The sequence below is a fragment of the Elephas maximus genome, chromosome 3 (genome assembly GCF_024166365.1).
Source record: "Elephas maximus indicus isolate mEleMax1 chromosome 3, mEleMax1 primary haplotype, whole genome shotgun sequence".
NCBI lineage: Eukaryota > Metazoa > Chordata > Mammalia > Proboscidea > Elephantidae > Elephas > Elephas maximus.
Genome location: NC_064821.1, coordinates 84,582,465 through 84,599,914, shown reverse-complemented (window position 1 = coordinate 84,599,914; position 17,450 = coordinate 84,582,465). Strand labels below are relative to the sequence as shown.

The 17,450-nt window shown below is 44.3% G+C and overlaps 2 protein-coding genes across 6 annotated transcripts in view; one reads left to right on the top strand and one right to left on the bottom strand.

Annotated features, from left to right (window-relative positions):
- Positions 1-421: 421 nt before the first annotated feature.
- C3H1orf50 (chromosome 3 C1orf50 homolog) lies at positions 422-7,746 on the bottom strand. Of its 2 annotated transcripts, XM_049878994.1 has the most exons (5): positions 7,451-7,567; positions 7,203-7,318; positions 1,998-2,084; positions 1,392-1,523; positions 422-856 (listed from the first exon to the last, which is right to left on the bottom strand). In XM_049878994.1, the coding sequence occupies exons 1-5, from the start codon at positions 7,518-7,520 to the stop codon at positions 671-673; spliced, it is 591 nt and encodes a 196-aa protein (XP_049734951.1). In that variant the 5' UTR covers positions 7,521-7,567; the 3' UTR covers positions 422-670. The 2 variants fall into 2 exon arrangements, with proteins under 2 accessions (XP_049734951.1, XP_049734952.1); XM_049878995.1 differs by lacking the exon at positions 7,203-7,318 and having other exon boundaries at positions 7,451-7,746.
- A 20-nt stretch (positions 7,747-7,766) lies between these two features.
- Positions 7,767-17,450, top strand: part of P3H1 (prolyl 3-hydroxylase 1) — a 23,926-nt gene continuing 14,242 nt past the window's right edge. For all 4 annotated transcript variants that reach the window (XR_007516631.1, XM_049878983.1, XM_049878984.1 and 1 more), the window contains exons 1-5: positions 7,767-8,298; positions 11,882-12,034; positions 13,469-13,658; positions 13,852-13,983; positions 15,104-15,243. Coding sequence is in view for 3 of the 4 variants with exons in the window: in XM_049878983.1 (XP_049734940.1) it covers positions 7,834-8,298; positions 11,882-12,034; positions 13,469-13,658; positions 13,852-13,983; positions 15,104-15,243 (1,080 nt within the window). In the remaining variant the exon portion in view is untranslated. The remainder of the gene's footprint in view (positions 8,299-11,881; positions 12,035-13,468; positions 13,659-13,851; positions 13,984-15,103; positions 15,244-17,450) is intronic.

The window sequence follows — 17,450 nt, the reverse complement described above, 5'->3', positions numbered from 1 at the left end:
TCTGAGCAATAGATAAAGTTTTTAAGCAATACATAACTAATACAAGCACCTACTCAACATGTGCCAGCACCATGCAGTTAGAACCTTCCGGGAAATTTTCTGCAGACAGAATCAACTACTGTACCACTAATGTGCGTCTCATGACACACTCTCTGGTCCAGCCAAACCGTCTGTCATCCTCCAATACCCAACCTTCTTGTTCCCAGAGGAATTTGAAGCTGGAGTTACATCACTTCATAGGCAACTGTCAAACGACCTCAACTCCAATCTTGAACACCTGTAGCTACAAAAAGACTGGAAATAGTCCTCTCTGGAAATTGACTCATCAACGTTTTTGTGGGAAGAAGAAACTCTTCTTTCTCTAATAAAAACTTGTGGGAAGGACAGATGGCGCCAAAGGAGAAGAAAGCACAGTGGCCAATACACTGAAACTGGTCGAGTATCTGCAGCCCTGAGGGGATCCCAAAGCAAAGCAATGTAACTCATTACCACCCCAACTAAATGAAATAATGACAGCACTTCCATGCACACAGGCTCTCTTTCCATGAAGTTCATGATTCACCTACATCCCCTCAACTCTCATGATGTGTCCCACTGAGGCAAAGAATGGGGGCAACAAGGAGGCGACAGTCAGTTCCATGACCTGAGAGCTGTTAGTCAGAGTCCACTCTCAGTGAGTCAGTCCCTGGAAGCTGGGTTCAGTGCATGGAGGCAGGGCCACTGGCTGGCTTAGCAACTTGTCCACTATGCTGATTTTAGCATCTTGCTTCTCAATGTCCTCATACGGTGTCCAGGACAAGTCATGCTGTAGCTTGTAGGCACCAAGGAATTCGTGTGGACAACTTGTCCCCCATTCCTAGAGAAGGCAAAAGAGTCAGTTCTGATCAGGGTAGGGCGTAAACAAGCAGAGCTCATTTCTTACTTATGCCACACATTTCTTTTTTGGCTTTTCATTACAGACCAGTCAGGACCACCCTTGGAAAGCTGTTAGATTACACATCAGATACATCCCTTAACAAAAATAATGACTGTGAGATAATTTAAGCACATCAGCTGCTAACCTAAAGGTTGGTGGTTCAAACTCATCCAGCTGCTCTGTGAAAGAAAGTCCTGGAGAACTGCTTCTATAAAGATTCCAGCCAAGAAAACCCTGTGGAGCACAGTTCTACTGTGTCACACATGGGGTCACCATGAGTCGACTCGACTCCACGGCAACAGGTTTGGTTTTTTCTTTTTTAAAAAATATATTTTAGAGTTATATCTGGGCTCACATCATCCCTAATTTTCTAGAAAAGCATTTACCCGTCCCCATGCCTACATTTTCACACACACATGCCAGGAGCTTCTCAAAGGCCAGAGTAGATTTTTGAGCAAAGAATAAATGTTCCTACCTTTGGGGAAATGATGGAAAAATACTGCTGACCACTCTCTCGTTTATAAAGGTAGTAAATGTTGCCAGGTTTTTTCACGATATTACAAGCTACATGGTGCAAATCGGCATCTCTGCGAGCATCTTCCAGTATCTAAGGGTCACAGAGATGTAGCAAATTAGGTACCTAAAGTATCAGGCACTCATAATCAGTGATCATCCCAATCAATATCTGGAAATTGTTCAATGCTTAGGCTCTTGCTCCCTCGCGGCAATGACTCACTAGTGGAGTCCAGATTACACTATACTATTATGCTATAAAAATGCCTTTAGAAGAATATGCTTCAAAATGTTGACCATTGTTGGCTTTGGGTAGTTTTAAATTTTGTTCCTATTTTCCTGTAATGAGTAATTTCTTTGTAACCATAAAGTTTTTTTTTTTTTCTTTAAATGCTTTATCTCTGAACTTTCTCCCAGTAAAAAACTTATAGTGAACCTCCCAGACTTACTCCTTCTATCTTACTCAACACCTTTACATTATTAGAAGCTACTGAAGGTACGATGATTATAAACAAATGCGGCTTGTGAACTAAATGAATATGAAAGCCTTTCTGAAGTCATTACTTACCTTCCTGGCCTGTTCTTGCAAATGTTGGATTTGCTCAGCTATGACTGTCAGCTTATTGGTGGCATTTGCTCGGATGAATTCATCAGCCTACAGGAGAAAGAAGAACTCACTGTGGGCTGAAAAAGGATGACTTCTATGATGTTCTTATTTAGATCCCAATGTGAAGTGTTATGTCAACATTTTTACTTATTACTGAAATATTCTTTCCATCCTCATCACTCCCCGTGAACTCCCACTCATCCCAATGCCCAACTCAAATAGCACCACTTATGAAAAGCCTGACATCACCCCACACCACAGAATGAGCATAGCTTTCCACCCTTTTCATACTCTAGTCACACTGAGCTTCAGTCCCCAACATCTGCTCTCCCTTACTGTCAAATACTTGAATATGCCCTCATATGCTCTTCCCTCCAATACATTCTTCCCTTTGCTCTTTGCCTGACTAACTCTACTTGTTCTTTAAGTATCCATCTATTTTCTCATGTTCAAACATTTCTGAAATCAGGGATGTCTTTAACAATGAAAATCAAAAGACACTGCGAGATGGTTCTTATCACCTGCTCATGTAGGAACTAGTTATCTCAACTGCATTATTTATATCACATCTAGTTAAATTTTTACTTATATTTGTATCCTTATTTTCTTTAAAATGTATTTATAAAATGTAATATGATACAAACCTGAAACAAAGGTATAATGTTCACAGAAGACTGCCCATCATTTACCAGGAAATGCAATTGAAGGCAATGGAAATTGCTTAAAAACAGATCAAGGAATTTTCAAAGCTAGGAGAGACTGGTGCAACCAAGTTATGTACTGGGAAGGATTATCACTCAGACATCTGAAATCTGCCAAAACTTTCAGCTTACTTTCAAGAAAAGCTGATTAACTTCCAGTGATATACAACTAAGTTAAGGAAATGAAATCTGGAGGTTAAACTTGAACCTGAACTAGGAACTATTAAGAGAATTTGCTGGTGAGTTGAAGAAACTTAAGGTGAAAGGCTGGCAGGGTCAGAAAGGCCAAGACAGTCAGGTAAAAGCCAATGTTATCTTATATGTGACAGACTGACTTGATTTGTAAATGTTCACTTAAAGCTCAATAAAAATTATTAAAAAGAAAAAAAAAGCCAATGTTATGGGTGAACAGAAACTCTATGAGTAAACTAAGTCAATCATTTTATTTGTTTCAAACACGTATTGAGCAACTACTGTGGGTCAGACATCATGCTAGGCACTGGGTGCACTGGTGAAATGAGAGAGATGTTCCTACCTTCATTAGTCTAGTGCACCTGTCCAATAGAAATACCAAGCAAGCCACACACGCAATTTTAAATTTACTAGCAGCCACGTTAAAAGTAAAAATAGGAAGAATTAATTGCAATAATATATTTTATTCAACTCAGTACTAAAAAATATTATCATTTCAATATGTAATCAACATAAAAGATTATTATTGAGACAGTTTACATTTCATATTAAGTCTTTGAAATCTGTGTGTATTTTATACTTACAACACATTTCAATCTGGACACTAAATTTTCATTGGAAATACTTGATCAATATTTAGACTGCATAAAATTTGTAGTTGAAAAGGTCAGTTCAATACTCAGATTGTTCCAAATACTTAAGTTTCCAATTATTGAATTAATCATATTTTTAATTTAAATTAAAATTAGTTAAAATGCAACAAAATAAAAAATTTAGTTCCTCAGTCGTACTAGCCACACATTCCAACTGCTAAATAGCCATGTGTAGCTACCATGTTAGACAGCACAGCTCTAGTGAGTAACAGACTCCAAAACAAAGATAAAACTAGTGTTGCATGTACTCAGTTTACTGATGCACTATTATGAATAACCAGAGATATGTGGTAGAAGCAGGCCAAAGATAACAAATGAAGGAGCCGTGGTAGTGCAGTGAAAGGTTGGTGATTCGAAACCATCAGCGGCTCTGTGGGAGAAAGATGTGGCCACCTGCTTCTGTAAAGATTTACAGCCTTGGAAACCCAACGGGACAGTTCTACTCTGTCCTACAGGGTCACTATGATCAGAATCAACTTGTTGGCAGTGGGTTTGGTTTTTCAGTTTTAGCGAGCACTGCAGGAATTGGAATGCATGTGTAAGCTGAAAGGCATTCAAATTCAATTTGAACAGGGGGTGGGGGGTACCCTTCTTTAGACAAGAAGGTCTGCCTCGCTGAGGATGTCACATTTGACTTGAGTGTGGATAGAAAGGAGCCCAGGTGGCGCGGTGGTTAAGCATTTGGCTGCTAACCAAAAGGTTGGCATTTTGAACCCAGCAGCCGCTCTGCGGGAAAATGTGGCAGTCTACTTCCTTAAAGATTACAGCCTAGAAAACCCTACTCTGTCATATAGGGTCACTAGGAGTCAGAAGTGACTCAATGGCAACAGGTTTGGATTTGATAATTTTTGGTGACTAACAAGAAAGGGCCAGCCACGAAAAAGCTGGAGTAAGAAGCTTCCAGGCATTTCAGAGGCCAGTGCAACTGAGAAGTAAATCACCAGTCGCCACTGAGTCAACTCCAACTCATGGCGACTCCATGTGTTTCAAAATGTAACAGTGCTCCGCAGGGTTTCAATGGCTGTGATCTTTCGGAAGTAGACTGCTAGGACTTTCTTCCAAGGTGCCTCTAGGTAAACCTGAATTGCGAACCTTTTGGTTAGCAGCCAAGCAGTTAACCGTTTGTGCCACCCAGGGACCCCTCAACCAGTTGCGAGTCGATTCTCACTCATGACAACCCCACGTGCGTTGGTTTTCAATGGCTGGGTTTTAAGTGGATCACCAGGACTTTCTTCCAAGGTGCCTCTGGGTGGCCTTGAACCGCCAATCTTTTGGTTAATAGATAAGTGCTTAACAACTTGCACCACCGAGGGACTCTGAAGAGTAATTAGGGATGGGAAATATGTGTTAGAGGTTAAAAAAAGAAGTGCCCGGGGAACAAACCATGCAAAGCCTTGTGGCCCACGGTAAAAAGAATTTGCATTTTGTTCCAAGGACAATGAGGCACCATATGGCCAATGAGAGTAGGTGGTTTCTAGAGTTACTGCAGTTCCAGGTCAGGAGTGGCCTTATAATAAATCTTCCTTAAGGCGGTGGGAGTAAATCTGTTCCTTGTAAACGAGAGCCTAATTAAAAAGGAAATGAAGGAAAGAGTATCCACATTTATAAGTGCTAACCCTGGTCCCAACTACCCTGAGGCCCTTTACGTTTATTATCTCATTGAATTCTTATAGTAACCTTATCTAGTTGGAGACTATGGCCCTACTTTCTCGTTTTAGGAATTAGGTGAGGTAACTGGTCCAAGGTTCCAAAGCTAATAAACGGGAGTTGATGGATTTGAACACTTATCTGTCTGATTCTAAAACCCATGCTTTTATACTAGGCCTCCCGAGCTTTCCGAACACACCAAAACTCAAACCAAATCCGCTGCCAACAAGTCAATTCCGACTCATAATGACCCTACAGGACAGAGTAGAACTGGCCCCAGAGGGTTTCCGCAGCTGTATGAAATCTTCACAGAGGCAGACTGCCACATCTTTCTTCCACAGAGCAGCTGGTGGGTTCAAATTGCCTACTTTCTGGTTAGCAGCCAAGGGTTTAACCACTGTGACATCAGGGCTCCTTTCTGATCACACACTGATACCTAAATGGCAAGTTAGTGGTCAGCCCTGCTAGAAGGTACATTTCAGTACAGAGAGTATATACATTTGATTCAATTTGTTTTGTCTCTAGATTGTTCTGTCTTCAACTTTTCAAAGACTGATTATATGGGAAAAATGAAGGTAGCACAATAATACAGTCTCTACTACTTTTCTTTTTTTTTTTACTACAGGCTAAAAGACAAAAATTGTGTTCCTTATTTCTTTGGCTCAGACCCTTGTAATGAACATAATGATCACTCAGTGACACATAAAAGTGTTCTGTTTGCCCCAGATTTTGACCTTGACAGCCTCCCTCCAATAAGAGTGATCAGACTAAACAGGCTTATGATATTCTCCTGATCCATAAAAGTTGTATTTTGCTTCCCGCCTCTTTAGAAAAGGCACAAGGTTTGAATCAAAGGGGATCTCATAAGTATTTGAGTTTTTCTTAATAAAAAAAAAAAAGACTAAAGTACAGAGATGTATATGAGGGCATTTGAGAGCATTAGTTTTAAATATTAAATATTTTGAGCAAAAATAAGGCCTCTGGACATAACAAAGGCCAAATCTGATAATGTATACAAAGGTGAGGGGATATTCTAAGCTTTAAAGCAGCAGGGTCCTATATCCATGCCTAATTAAAGGGAGTTCTACAATTAGAAGTCTTGGTAATGACTAGAAGGAATTTGGTTTTTCACCGAATATCAGAGCTTTAGATCTTGGAACTCTCTTAGTTTAAAGCCTTCATTTTACAGATAAAGAAATAAATTGCCTAAAGTCACACTGCATGTTAGTATCAAAAGTGGTATTAAAACTTATGTATCCAAAATTCCAGTGCTTTTTCTGTTATTTCACATTTCCTCTTTATTTTACTTCTTTTGGTAACCAATGTCTAAGCACTAGCTCTAGGAACACTGTGTCCAACGAATGAGAACACAGGACAAAACTTTAAGAGTTGCTGCTCTCCTAGAAGATGTTAGGTTCTATAAACTCTCAGGTCACATATAAAGATCTTAGCGGAAGGAGTTTAAAATGAGTGGACCACAGGCCTGGTGATCTGCTTTCGAAAGGTCACACCTTTGAAAACCCTAAGGAGCAGTTCCACTCTCCACACATGGGATGTATGAATCAGAATAGACTCGTCTGCAACTAGTAAAACAATAATTTGGGTTATAGGATCTTGAAACTTCCCTGCAACTTGTCTCTTCGTCTGCCAACTAGGAAGAATAACTTCTGTACTGCCTACCTTCTGGGCTGCCCTAAGGCCCAAATCAAATAATGAATATTGAAAAGTGCTGTGCAAAACTCCTACGGAGGGTGATTATGATACCGAAGTTGCAGATGAAGGAGCCTCTGGTCTCAGAAGATTAAGGTTCGAGTCAGGCCACTGACTCAATGTCAGCCAGCTTTCCTTGTCTATAAAATGGGTACAATGACAAATGCTACCCCACACTAAGTGTTTGTGAGGTCCGAGCCGTAAGACGCCGGACAAAACGTGAATGAAGATGGTTATTTACTTCCCCAGTCGCGCCTTCTCACCTTCTGCACCTGCTGTGCGAGCGCCACGAGGTCTAAGGGGTCCCCGGCCCGGTGGGTGTGGTAAGGGCTCACCAGGGCCAGGCCGCCGGGGGTCGGGGTGAGCTCCACCAGGGCTCCTGCGACACACACCCAGGAACACAGGCTGTGAGCTCCCGCCCTCGGTCTCCTACGGAGCCCAGGAGACCAGGTGCTCCGTGAGGGCTTCTTTCCTCCTTCTGACTCCCGACCCGCACGCACCCTTCCCTCACCTGTCGCGGACTCAACCCCTTGATTTTCAGCGACTCCTTGAGTCCGCGCCGGCGTCCCAGCTGCCGCCATGACGACGTCTTTTCTTCTCTACCAGGGGGGCTGTGAAAGTCGAAAGAGCATGCGCATAAAGGTTCGTGGGCGGGGCCTCCGTATTCCTTGGTCATTGGGCGTCAGAGCTGTTGAGCACGGCCCGAGTTCGGAGGCGGGGCTCCAGCTGAGGGGCGGGGTCCCGGCTGGTCGAAAGCTGGAGACGTGCGAACCTATTGGGCATGGGTCGCCCGGCTCGGGAGGCGGGACTTCGCTCGGGGGCCGGGCTTCTCCGGGGGTGGGACTCTGGTCTTCGTGGCGAGTGGCGGCCGGTCCCGTTAGGTTTGCGGAAGCGATGGCGGCATGCGTGTTGAGGCTGGTGACCACTCTCCTGGCTGCCGCCTCCGCCGCCTCCCCGGCCGAGGTTGAATCCGAGGCGGGATGGGACATGGTGGCGCCTGATCTACTTTTTGCGGAGGGGACCGCGGCCTATGCGCGCGGGGACTGGCCCTCGGTGGTACTGAGCATGGAGCGGGCGTTGCGCTCCCGGGCAGCCCTGCGCTCCCTCCGCCTGCGCTGCCGCACCCGGTGTGCCGCGGATCTGCCGTGGGACCTGGACCCCTACTCGCCCCCGAGCTCTGGCCAATCATCGGGCGCCGCCGCCCTGCACGACCTACGTTTCTTCGGGGGCCTGCTGCGCCGTGCCGCCTGTCTGCGCCGCTGCCTGGGGCCGCCGAGCGCCCACTCGCTCAGCGAGGAGCTGGAGTTCGAGTTCCGCAAACGAAGCCCTTACAATTACCTGCAGGTCGCCTACTTCAAGGTGCAGCCCTGCCCAGGGCCGGGCGGCCGGCTCCTTTCTGGGGAGAGGCGTGGTTGCAGGCGATCCGGGGAAGCTTAGGGGGCCAGGGAAGTGTCTGTGAGAGGGAAGGTGGCTTTCTGGCCGGGCTCTGACTTCTCCCCGGACCCAGGAAAAGTGGGGACCCTGCCAGGAGACCTCCCTCCCCCGGTTGGCTTAGACAGATGCTAACCTCAAATGTTCAGCCTGGGGTTAAGGCAGGACCGAGTGAAACTTGGCCTTTTGTTCCCCGGGAGGCGTCCTAGACGGAATTAAGTTGGTAGTTTGGGTCTCTCATCCTGACTTCAATGCATGTGTCCGCCTGAGAAGCTAGGACCTTTCTACAGTATCTTCCTTCCGGTACGTTTTTCCGCGAGGCTTTTCCTGCTGCCAGAGTCCAGCAGCTCTCATTTTCAGGACTTGAGATTGCCACGTCGCCGGCAGGGGCTGCCTGGCCCCTCCCTGTGGGGGACCCTCTGGCTAGTCTGTCAGGTTTCCAAATAAGATGAGTGTTTTTAGGAATACCCGAGTGAGTTCCATTGTACACTTGGGCTTGAGCTCTTCTCGCTTGTGTGGTGAGGATGACGATGACGATGATGATGATGGTAGTCAATGCTACTGAGGTTGTGCCATTTTCCAGGAACGGTTTTAAGCACTTTACGTTTGTTAAATCATTTGCTCTGATCCTCACAATATCCTGGTACCAAACCAAACTCGTTGTCGTTGAGTAGCTTCCGACTCACAGCCACCCTGTAGGACAGAGTAGAACTGCCTCATAGGGTTTCCAAGGAGTGACTGGTGGATTTGAACTGCCAGTCTTTTGGTTAGCAGCCGTAGCTCTTAACCACTATCTGGTAGGTAGATGTTATTATTCGTTCAGTTTTAATGATGAGGAAACTGAAGCACCAAGAGTTAAATTTATTTCCCCGGATCACACACCTGATAAGTGGTGGATTCTAATGCAGAACTCAGATAAGGGGAAGGTTAGGAGGGGCTGGCTAGAATTTTAAACATAAAAAAGAATGTGCTGTGCTGTGTGTTGATAATAGCTATGTTTTATGGGGTCGCTATGAGTCAGAATCGACTCGATGGCAACAGATTTGTTTTTTTTTATATTTTAAAGGACCTTCAGTTCAACCCAGAGGGAGACTTAGAGAGTCTTGGGGATCTGAGATTTCTACCTCCCCACAAGCATTATGCTTACACAGTCTCTCTCCATTACTGATTACTGGGAAGTGTACTAGACTTGAGACCAAAATAATGGGGCTATGTCTTTGGTCATGTGTTTAACAGAGCTTTCTAAGATTTGTTGGCAAACATTTATTGAATACCTACCACATTCCAGTTCTTGTACAGATAGTAAAATGCTTGACTTTTATACCTTTTGTTTTGCTGTTATGGATCACTGTAGCAGGGATTACAAGAGTGGCATGTGCATAGGACTGTGGGAGCACAAAGGAGGGAGAGTCATGCTTGTCTCAGAGAAATTAGAGGCTTGAAAGAAGAGATGACAGTGGAAGCTGGTCTTAAATATTGTTGGGGAGAGAAGAAGGATGGCTATTCCAGAGAGAAGGAAAATAGAATCAAAGCATGATCTATTCAGGAAATAAGTCACTTTTTGTGACTGAGGGTTGGATGTGTGTGGGGAGTTGCAGGAGAGGAGACTAGAAAAGTAAGTGAGGCTGGGTTGGGAGGAGAATTCTGCAGGCCTCAGGGAGCCACAACCAGAATTGGGTTTTAGCGTGCTAATTCTGGAAGCAATGTGAGAAAAGTCCTGGAAGGAGGAGAAAGTGGTGGCAGGGTGACCAGTTGGGAGCCCATTGCAGCTGTCCAGATGAGAGAGGGAAGTTATGTGCCTCAGTGCTCAGGGAGTAAGAAAAGGCTGGGGTGGGTGTGTGTGTGTGTGTGTGTGCAGGGGAGGTGGGAGAGAGGTGTGTGTGTGTGTGTGCGCGTGCGCAGGGGAGGGATCAGATGAGAGCACGCTAAGAGGTATGGGAAGAGAACACGTCCATAAAAGGGCTCCATGTCCTGATGGAATGCCAGGGCTGGGACAGACTTGGGAGAAATTCTAATTTTATAGATAAAGTTATTTTAACCCTAAAGTTATTTTAAGGGCAGAGCTATGACTGACTCCTTGTTTAGTGTGCATTTATTAGTACGAGTGATAAGAAAAGAAAAAAAATTTCTTAATAATAATACCAAAACCAAAAAAATCCCATTGCTGTTGAGTCGATTCCGACTCATAGAGACCCTATAGTGCGGAATAGAACGGGCCCATAGGGTTTCCAAGGAACGCCTGGTGGATTCAAACTGCCGACCTTTTGGTTTGCAGCCGAACACAACCACTACACCACCAGGGTTTCCTTAATAATACCAGCTAACATTATTGAGTACTTAATACACCATGTCTTAGAAGATATATATATCTCAATTTCACTGTCTTTACAGTCCTATCAAGTAGGTAGTGCTATCTCCATATGACAGATAAGGGAAGTGAATTTAGACAGGAAACTTTAGGTAACTTATCTAAAGCCCCCAGCAAGTAAGTAATAAAACCTAGATTTGTCACCCATCTGTCTGACACCAGAGCCCATGTGGTTAAGCATCAGATCATCAGTGATTTATTTGGTGGAAACCCTGGTGGTATAGTGGTTAAGTGCTACGGCTGCTAACCAAAGGGTCAGCAGTTCGAATCCGCCAGGCACTCCTTGGAAGCTCTATGGGGCAGTTCTACTCTGTCCTTCCTGTAGGATCGCTATGAGTCAGAATCCACTCGATGGCACTGGGTTTGGTTTTTTTTTTTTGGTTTATATGAACTTGTGTTACTTGGCTATACTGGAATCTTGCTGTGGGCGTTATTGTAACCTGTAGCACATTTTTTTTCTCTTGATTCTACATAGCCACTTGTTTTAACTTCATATGAGCCCTGTGCTTTGAGTTAGAAGAGACCATGTCTGAATTTTGTTGGAAACTTTAGGATTTTTCAGCCACCCACCTTTTCCCTAAATGTGTCAAAAACACTTGGTTTTATTTTATGCAAAAAAAAAAAAAAAAAGGATTTTCTAGGAAAATTTTTAGGCACAGTTTGTTAACTGTTCCTTCTCCCCTGCCCCTAAATCCTTGATGCTTTAGACTTTCTTCAGCTCAGTCACTGCATCTGAGTCTTGAAACATATTATTTGGGCAGTCAGTATTCCATCATGCTTCCTACAATACGACCTTTGTTTTAAAATGGGACATTTATACTCCTAAAGTATTACCTCTCATAATTTGGGGGCTCCCCAAGCCTGATGTGGGAAATAGCTGAAAATCTGCCCAGGACACTGTGTTCCTAGCTTCTGGTGTATAGTCCCTGCAGTCAGTGTGTTTTCTGGGGCTGGCAGGAGCTGGGCACATGTTTGAGTGGCAGGCTGAGCCATGGCACTCAGAAAGGCTCAGGAAAGCTGAGGTTCCTTGTTTACTGTGGCCTGCACATTTGGACACCACTACCAAGTGCTCGGTTTGGTTGAATCCCCAGCAAACGTTCAGAGCTCGGATGTGAGAATTACGTTCTTGTACTTCATTCTTAGATAAACAAGTTGGAGAAAGCTGTGGCAGCAGCACACACCTTCTTTGTGGGCAACCCGGAGCACGTGGAGATGCGTCAGAACCTAGACTATTACCAAACCATGTCTGGGGTGAAGGAGACCGACTTCAAGGATCTTGAGGCCAAACCCCATATGGTGAAAAGATTATATTCCCTTTTCTTTTCAAAGTGTCATTTCTTAGAGTTGTTTTCTAATTATAGAAGTAATATATGTTAGTTGTACATTAGAAAAATACAGTTAAGTAAAAGACAGTAATCATCTGTATTACTGTCACCTTAAGAAAAACACTAGTTGGTATTTTAGCCTATTTTTTATGTCTTCCATATCTTACATTTTTAACCTAATTTGATACCATCTTGTCAATATATTTTTCATCATTTTTTAAATTGTAAATATATGTAACAAAAAACATTTGCCATTTCAACATTCTTTGCATGTACAGTTGACATTGTGTTTAACATGTTGTTCAGCCATCACTGTTTATAGTTTCCAGATGTTTCCATTGCCCTTAACAAAGCACAGTATCCCCTAAGCATTATGCTTTTTTGACTTAGCTTTAAGTCATGAGCCTTTTCTCATGTCTTCAAATTTTCTCTGAAAACACGATTTTAAATTGTCATATGATAGTCCATCTTATACATATGTCATATTAATTTAACTATTCCCATTGTTTTGGTCATGATGGTTTTCACTACAATAAGTGGTGCAAAACCAAACCAAAATCGTTGTCATCAAGTTGATTTTGACTCATAGTCAATGACTCATAGTGACCCTATAGGACAGAGTAGAACTGCCCCGTAGGATTTCCAAGGAGTGGCTGGTGGATTCGAATTGCTGACCTTTTGGTTAGCAGCCAAGCTCTTAACCAGTGTGCCATCAGGGCTCCGTAGGTGGTGCAGCGTTCCTCAGTGTTCTTACTCTGCTTGTTTAACAGGAAAAGCCTGCATTCCGTAAGAGATATTCCTTATGATAATGTAGGATTTTAATAAAGAGCTATGTTCTCTTAAATTTTAATAGTTTAGAAATAGGGGTGTTAGAAACAATACCAGAATAACTTAAACATAAACTATAAGTCTAATACATTACACAGTTGTACACAATATTCCTTATAGTGATTCTGTGACAAACGAAAATGGTTTTTGACCCTGAGAATGGGAGCTATCCCACGGACAGCAAAATTGCAGTCTGTAATCAGCTGCAGGAGCCCAAATCTTCCCTTATTACCAGAACAATTGCTAGCTTCACCGCAGACCACGTTCTAACATTGAAGAGATAGGATTTTTTTAATTAAATTTTTATTTTGAAAACTTTTATTCCTACAGAAAAATACAAGATTATTACAATGAATGTATCTTTCAGCTAGATTAGAAGTAAAATGTTTCTTAAATTTTGAAAGGAACATGTGAAGACCGTTCGCACAGGCCTTCATTATGTAGCAGCCACCCAGGACACCCCTTACCACCCATAACCTGACAAACAAGAAATTAGGAACCTAGGGAAGGTGGCCGAAGGCAAGGAGAGAGAGGGTTCCTCTGTGGCCTGAGTTCGAGTCCTCCTTTCTCCCAGTAGCACGACTTTCGATTGGGAGTGCGACTGTACTCAGAGGAGCAGCCGCAGGAAGCCGTGCGCCACCTAGAGGCGGCGCTGCAAGAATACTTCGTGGCCTACGAGGAGTGCCATGCACTCTGCGAGGGGCCCTACGACTACGACGGCTACAACTACCTCGACTACAATGCTGACCTCTTCCAAGCCATCACAGGTGCGCAGCCACAGACCTCCCGGGGCCAGGGTCAATGCTGTGATCATACAGACAGAGCATCTTCACCCTCATTCCTACATTTCTCAATTTGGGACATCTGACTGAAAATTGCTTCTGTTTAAATTTGTTCTTCTTAATCAGCCTTTGAATCCTGAGGTTGATATGGCTACTCCCCCTGTTTGATTTCTTTCAGATCATTACATCCAGGTCCTCAGCTGTAAGCAGAACTGTGTCACCGAGCTTGCCACCCACCCCAGCCGAGAGAAGCCCTTTGAAGACTTCCTGCCATCGCATTATAATTATCTGCAGTTTGCCTACTATAACAGTAAGGCCTTCTTTCTTCTTTCTCTGCTACCTTTGACTAAGGAGCTAAAAGTGAAGTAGGCAGGGATTATGGCCTCTGTACTTCTTCAACACAGCTGGCTTCTTTTTGTGGCTCTGGGAAGCACCCTGCCAGATGATCCCTGGGTACTTGGTTACAAGCCACTGGCTGGTACCAGCAGCCTGAAAGCTGGGAGAAAGAGACTCTAGGACCTCTCTCTCTTGCCCTGTCTATAACATTTATATTAAATGCATTTAAGTGAAAAGTAATAACAAAGGTAAGGGTGCGCTACCATTTAAACCCACTCGCAGGACATTTCTCAGCCATTCTCCATACTGTAACACTAATGCTACTGGGGGCTGTATCTGTATCCTAAAAAACAGCACATCAGCAGGTCTTTACTGAGTTCCTGTTGTATGCTAAGCATTACAGCATATTCGAGAGTATAAGGTTTTTACAGTCAGGTTAAAGAAGCCCTGCTGGCACAATGGTCAGGAGCTAGGCTTCTAGCTGAAAGGTCAGCAGTTTAAACCCACTGCCTCCAAAGGAGAAAAGACCTGGTGATCTGCTCCCCTAAAGATGACAGCCTTGGAAACCCTGTGGGGCAGTTCTACTGTGTGCTATAGGGTCGCTATCAGTCGGAATCCACTTGACGGCCAGAGCAACAACATAGTCAAGCTGAGATGACTAACACACATGAACAAGAACCAGTTTGCCAAAAAGGCAATCTGCTATTGTAACGTTCCCCCCTCCTGAAATCTATAGGGAAAAGAAGGTAGGGAGACAAGGGGAATATTCCTGAAGTGGACCCAATGATTGGGAATGTGGATGCCAGGACTTTGAGAGATGCCAGAATTTTTGAAGATGTGGGCATACAAAAGGTTCTAATTCTTTTCTCTTGCAATATTAGGCAACCCTGAGGTCATCGAACAGCTTAAAATTGAAGATATGTGTTGTGTATATTCTTTAACTTCTCCCACCAAAATCAGGCAGGAGTGTTATGTAATAGGGGCCACCTTGTCATGGCCTTGCCTTCAAGCTTTGCTGAGACTGAAGACTAAGTGGTCCCTGGTACACAAGGATTGCACCCTTTCTTCTAAGCCTTTCTTTTTCCTCTTTGCAGTCGGGAATTATACACAGGCTGTTGAATGTGCCAAGACCTATCTTCTCTTCTTCCCCAATGATGAGGTGATGAGCCAGAATCTGGCCTATTACACAGCTGTGCTTGGAGAGGAGCAAGCCAGATCCATTGGTCCCCGTGAGGTGAGGGGCCCACATTAGCTAGGGCAGCTGCTGACAGAGAATAGAAGAGTGGGGTAGGGGAGGGGAGTCAGCACTGCTTGTGCAGGGCAGGGCAGGATGTCAGGCTGGGTGTGAGTGCACTGGCCCGGCGTGTGACACGCAGAACAAGGGGGCACAGGAAGTGAGTGGGATGCATGACAGCCTTAGTTAGCCTTATGAGCCCAGAAATCTGTTCTCTGCAGGCATGTTCTTTCCCATCTTTGGCACCTGATACCATTTGGCCAGGAGCCATCATTTCTTACTTCACACCTGTCTTTATTCCGCACTCACCTGTTGGCTGTCTCCTTTCTCCTCCCTGTTCCGTCTTTCCTGCCGTTGTCTGTTCTCTCCCATCTCAACATTATTCCATCTCACTCAAAACCAGAGAAAATCTATGTAACACAGACTAGAATGAAATGCACTGAAATGCAACAGTGGTTATTAAAGGCAAAAAAAAAAAAAAAAAAACCCCTGGAAACAAGCTAACTGCCATCCCTTTGGAGACTGGTAGAATAAATTATGGTGCATTCATTCAGTGACATGCAGACAACTATTACATCGTATGAGGTGAATTACTGTGCACCGATATGAAAAGCCTTCCATGATACGTTTTCAGGTAAAGAGAAAACATGTAAGATTTAGACCGATAATTATACTATATCTTATTTATGTTTTTTTGAAATCCATATATATGCTTCAAAATTTTCTGGACAGATTGATATGAAACTGTGAATAGGAATTATCCCTGAGGTGTGGGCCAACGGGTCAGGGGTGAGAAGGGAGACTTGAACTTTCCTGTTTATGTCTACCACCACCCGTCTGTCAGTTTGTTGTACTGTGGTGGGTCATCCATGGGCAGGTTTCAGTGCTGCTTCCAGACTAAGAGACTAGGAAGAAAGGCCTGGTGATCTATTTCCAAAAATTAGCCAGTGAAAACCCTGTGGATCACAACAGAACATTGTCTGATTAATGCTGGAGAATGGGCCCCCTGGATCGGAAGGCACTCAAAATACACTACCACAGTGGTGGACCCAAGCATACCAATGATCCCAAAGATGGTGCAGAACCAAGCAACATTTTGTTCTGGGGTATGTGGGGTCACCATGAGCTCCAGCCGACTCAACAGCAACTGATACGAACAGCAACAACGTTTGTGTCTGTTTGTGTTCTGTGGATTTATTTTGGCCATGTGTGTGTTACCTTTATGTCTTTTTGAATGCCACCTAAAACACACCTTAGGTTACTGGTGGTACAGAAAAGACTAGGTCCTCGGACTCCAAGAAAGGTATAAAACAAAAAAAAAACACCAAACCCAGTGCCGTCAAGTCGATTCCAACTCATAGCAACCCTATAGGTATGTAAACCAAAATTTAAAGCATACTGTAGTGAGTATAGGAAACCCTGGTGGCGTAGTGGTTAAGTGCTATGGCTGCTAACCAAACAGTCGGCAGTTCGAATCTGCCAGGTGCTCCTTGGAAACCCTATGGGGCAGTTCTACTCTGTCCTATAGGGTCACTGTGAGTCAGAATCCACCCAACGGCAGCCGGTTTGGTTTACTTTAACAGGTAGTGAATGTAACAGAGGTGTATGCAAGCTACAGTGGAAGCCTGGAGAAGCAATCAACTGAGGAGCAAGTCAGGAAGACTTCAAGAGAAAGTGATGTTTAAGATTGGTTTCAAAAGCCTTCGGTAGACAACTGAGGCCGAGAAGGGCTTCTTAGACAAAGAACAACATGTGCAAACATCCTGGACAGTTGTCCCATCCAGGTGAACTGTGATATGAGATGAGGCCTGAGTGGGTAAAATTCTCATGGGCCTTGAGTGCCTAACCAAGGAGCTTGGACATTCTTCTCTAGGGTGGACAGTGGTGAGCCATTGTAGGCCTTTAAGCAGTGGAATGACGAGTTGTGATGGCGAATGGCTCAGAACGGGAAGACGCTGGCGGCAGGAGAACAGTTAAAGGCATCGCTGTGAGCAAAGGAGAGCTGTGAGGCCCAAGCGAGGCAGCCTCAGTGACAGTGGGGTCGATTAGGTAGAGTAGAGGAAGAATTGGCAGAATGCGAGGATGTTCGCACTCCTCCCAGCTCTTCATATCCAACTAGGCACCAAGTTCCCAGCTTGAGAGACAGTAGGGATGGTGCTCACCTAGCCAGGGAACACAGGAGGAGGAGCAGGGTGCTTTCCTTAGAG

Bases quoted from the DNA above. Each gene is read 5' to 3' on its own strand.
- C3H1orf50 (XM_049878994.1), bottom strand. From the start codon at position 7,520: ATGGCGGCAGCTGGGACGCCGGCGCGGACTCAAGGAGTCGCTGAAAAT. The intron at 7,319-7,450 runs GTGAGGGAAGGG...TGTGTGTCGCAG, and splicing joins AGGGGTTGAGTCCGCGACAG to GAGCCCTGGTGGAGCTCACC. The intron at 1,524-1,997 runs GTAAGTAATGAC...TGTGACCCTTAG, and splicing joins TGCAAGAACAGGCCAGGAAG to ATACTGGAAGATGCTCGCAG.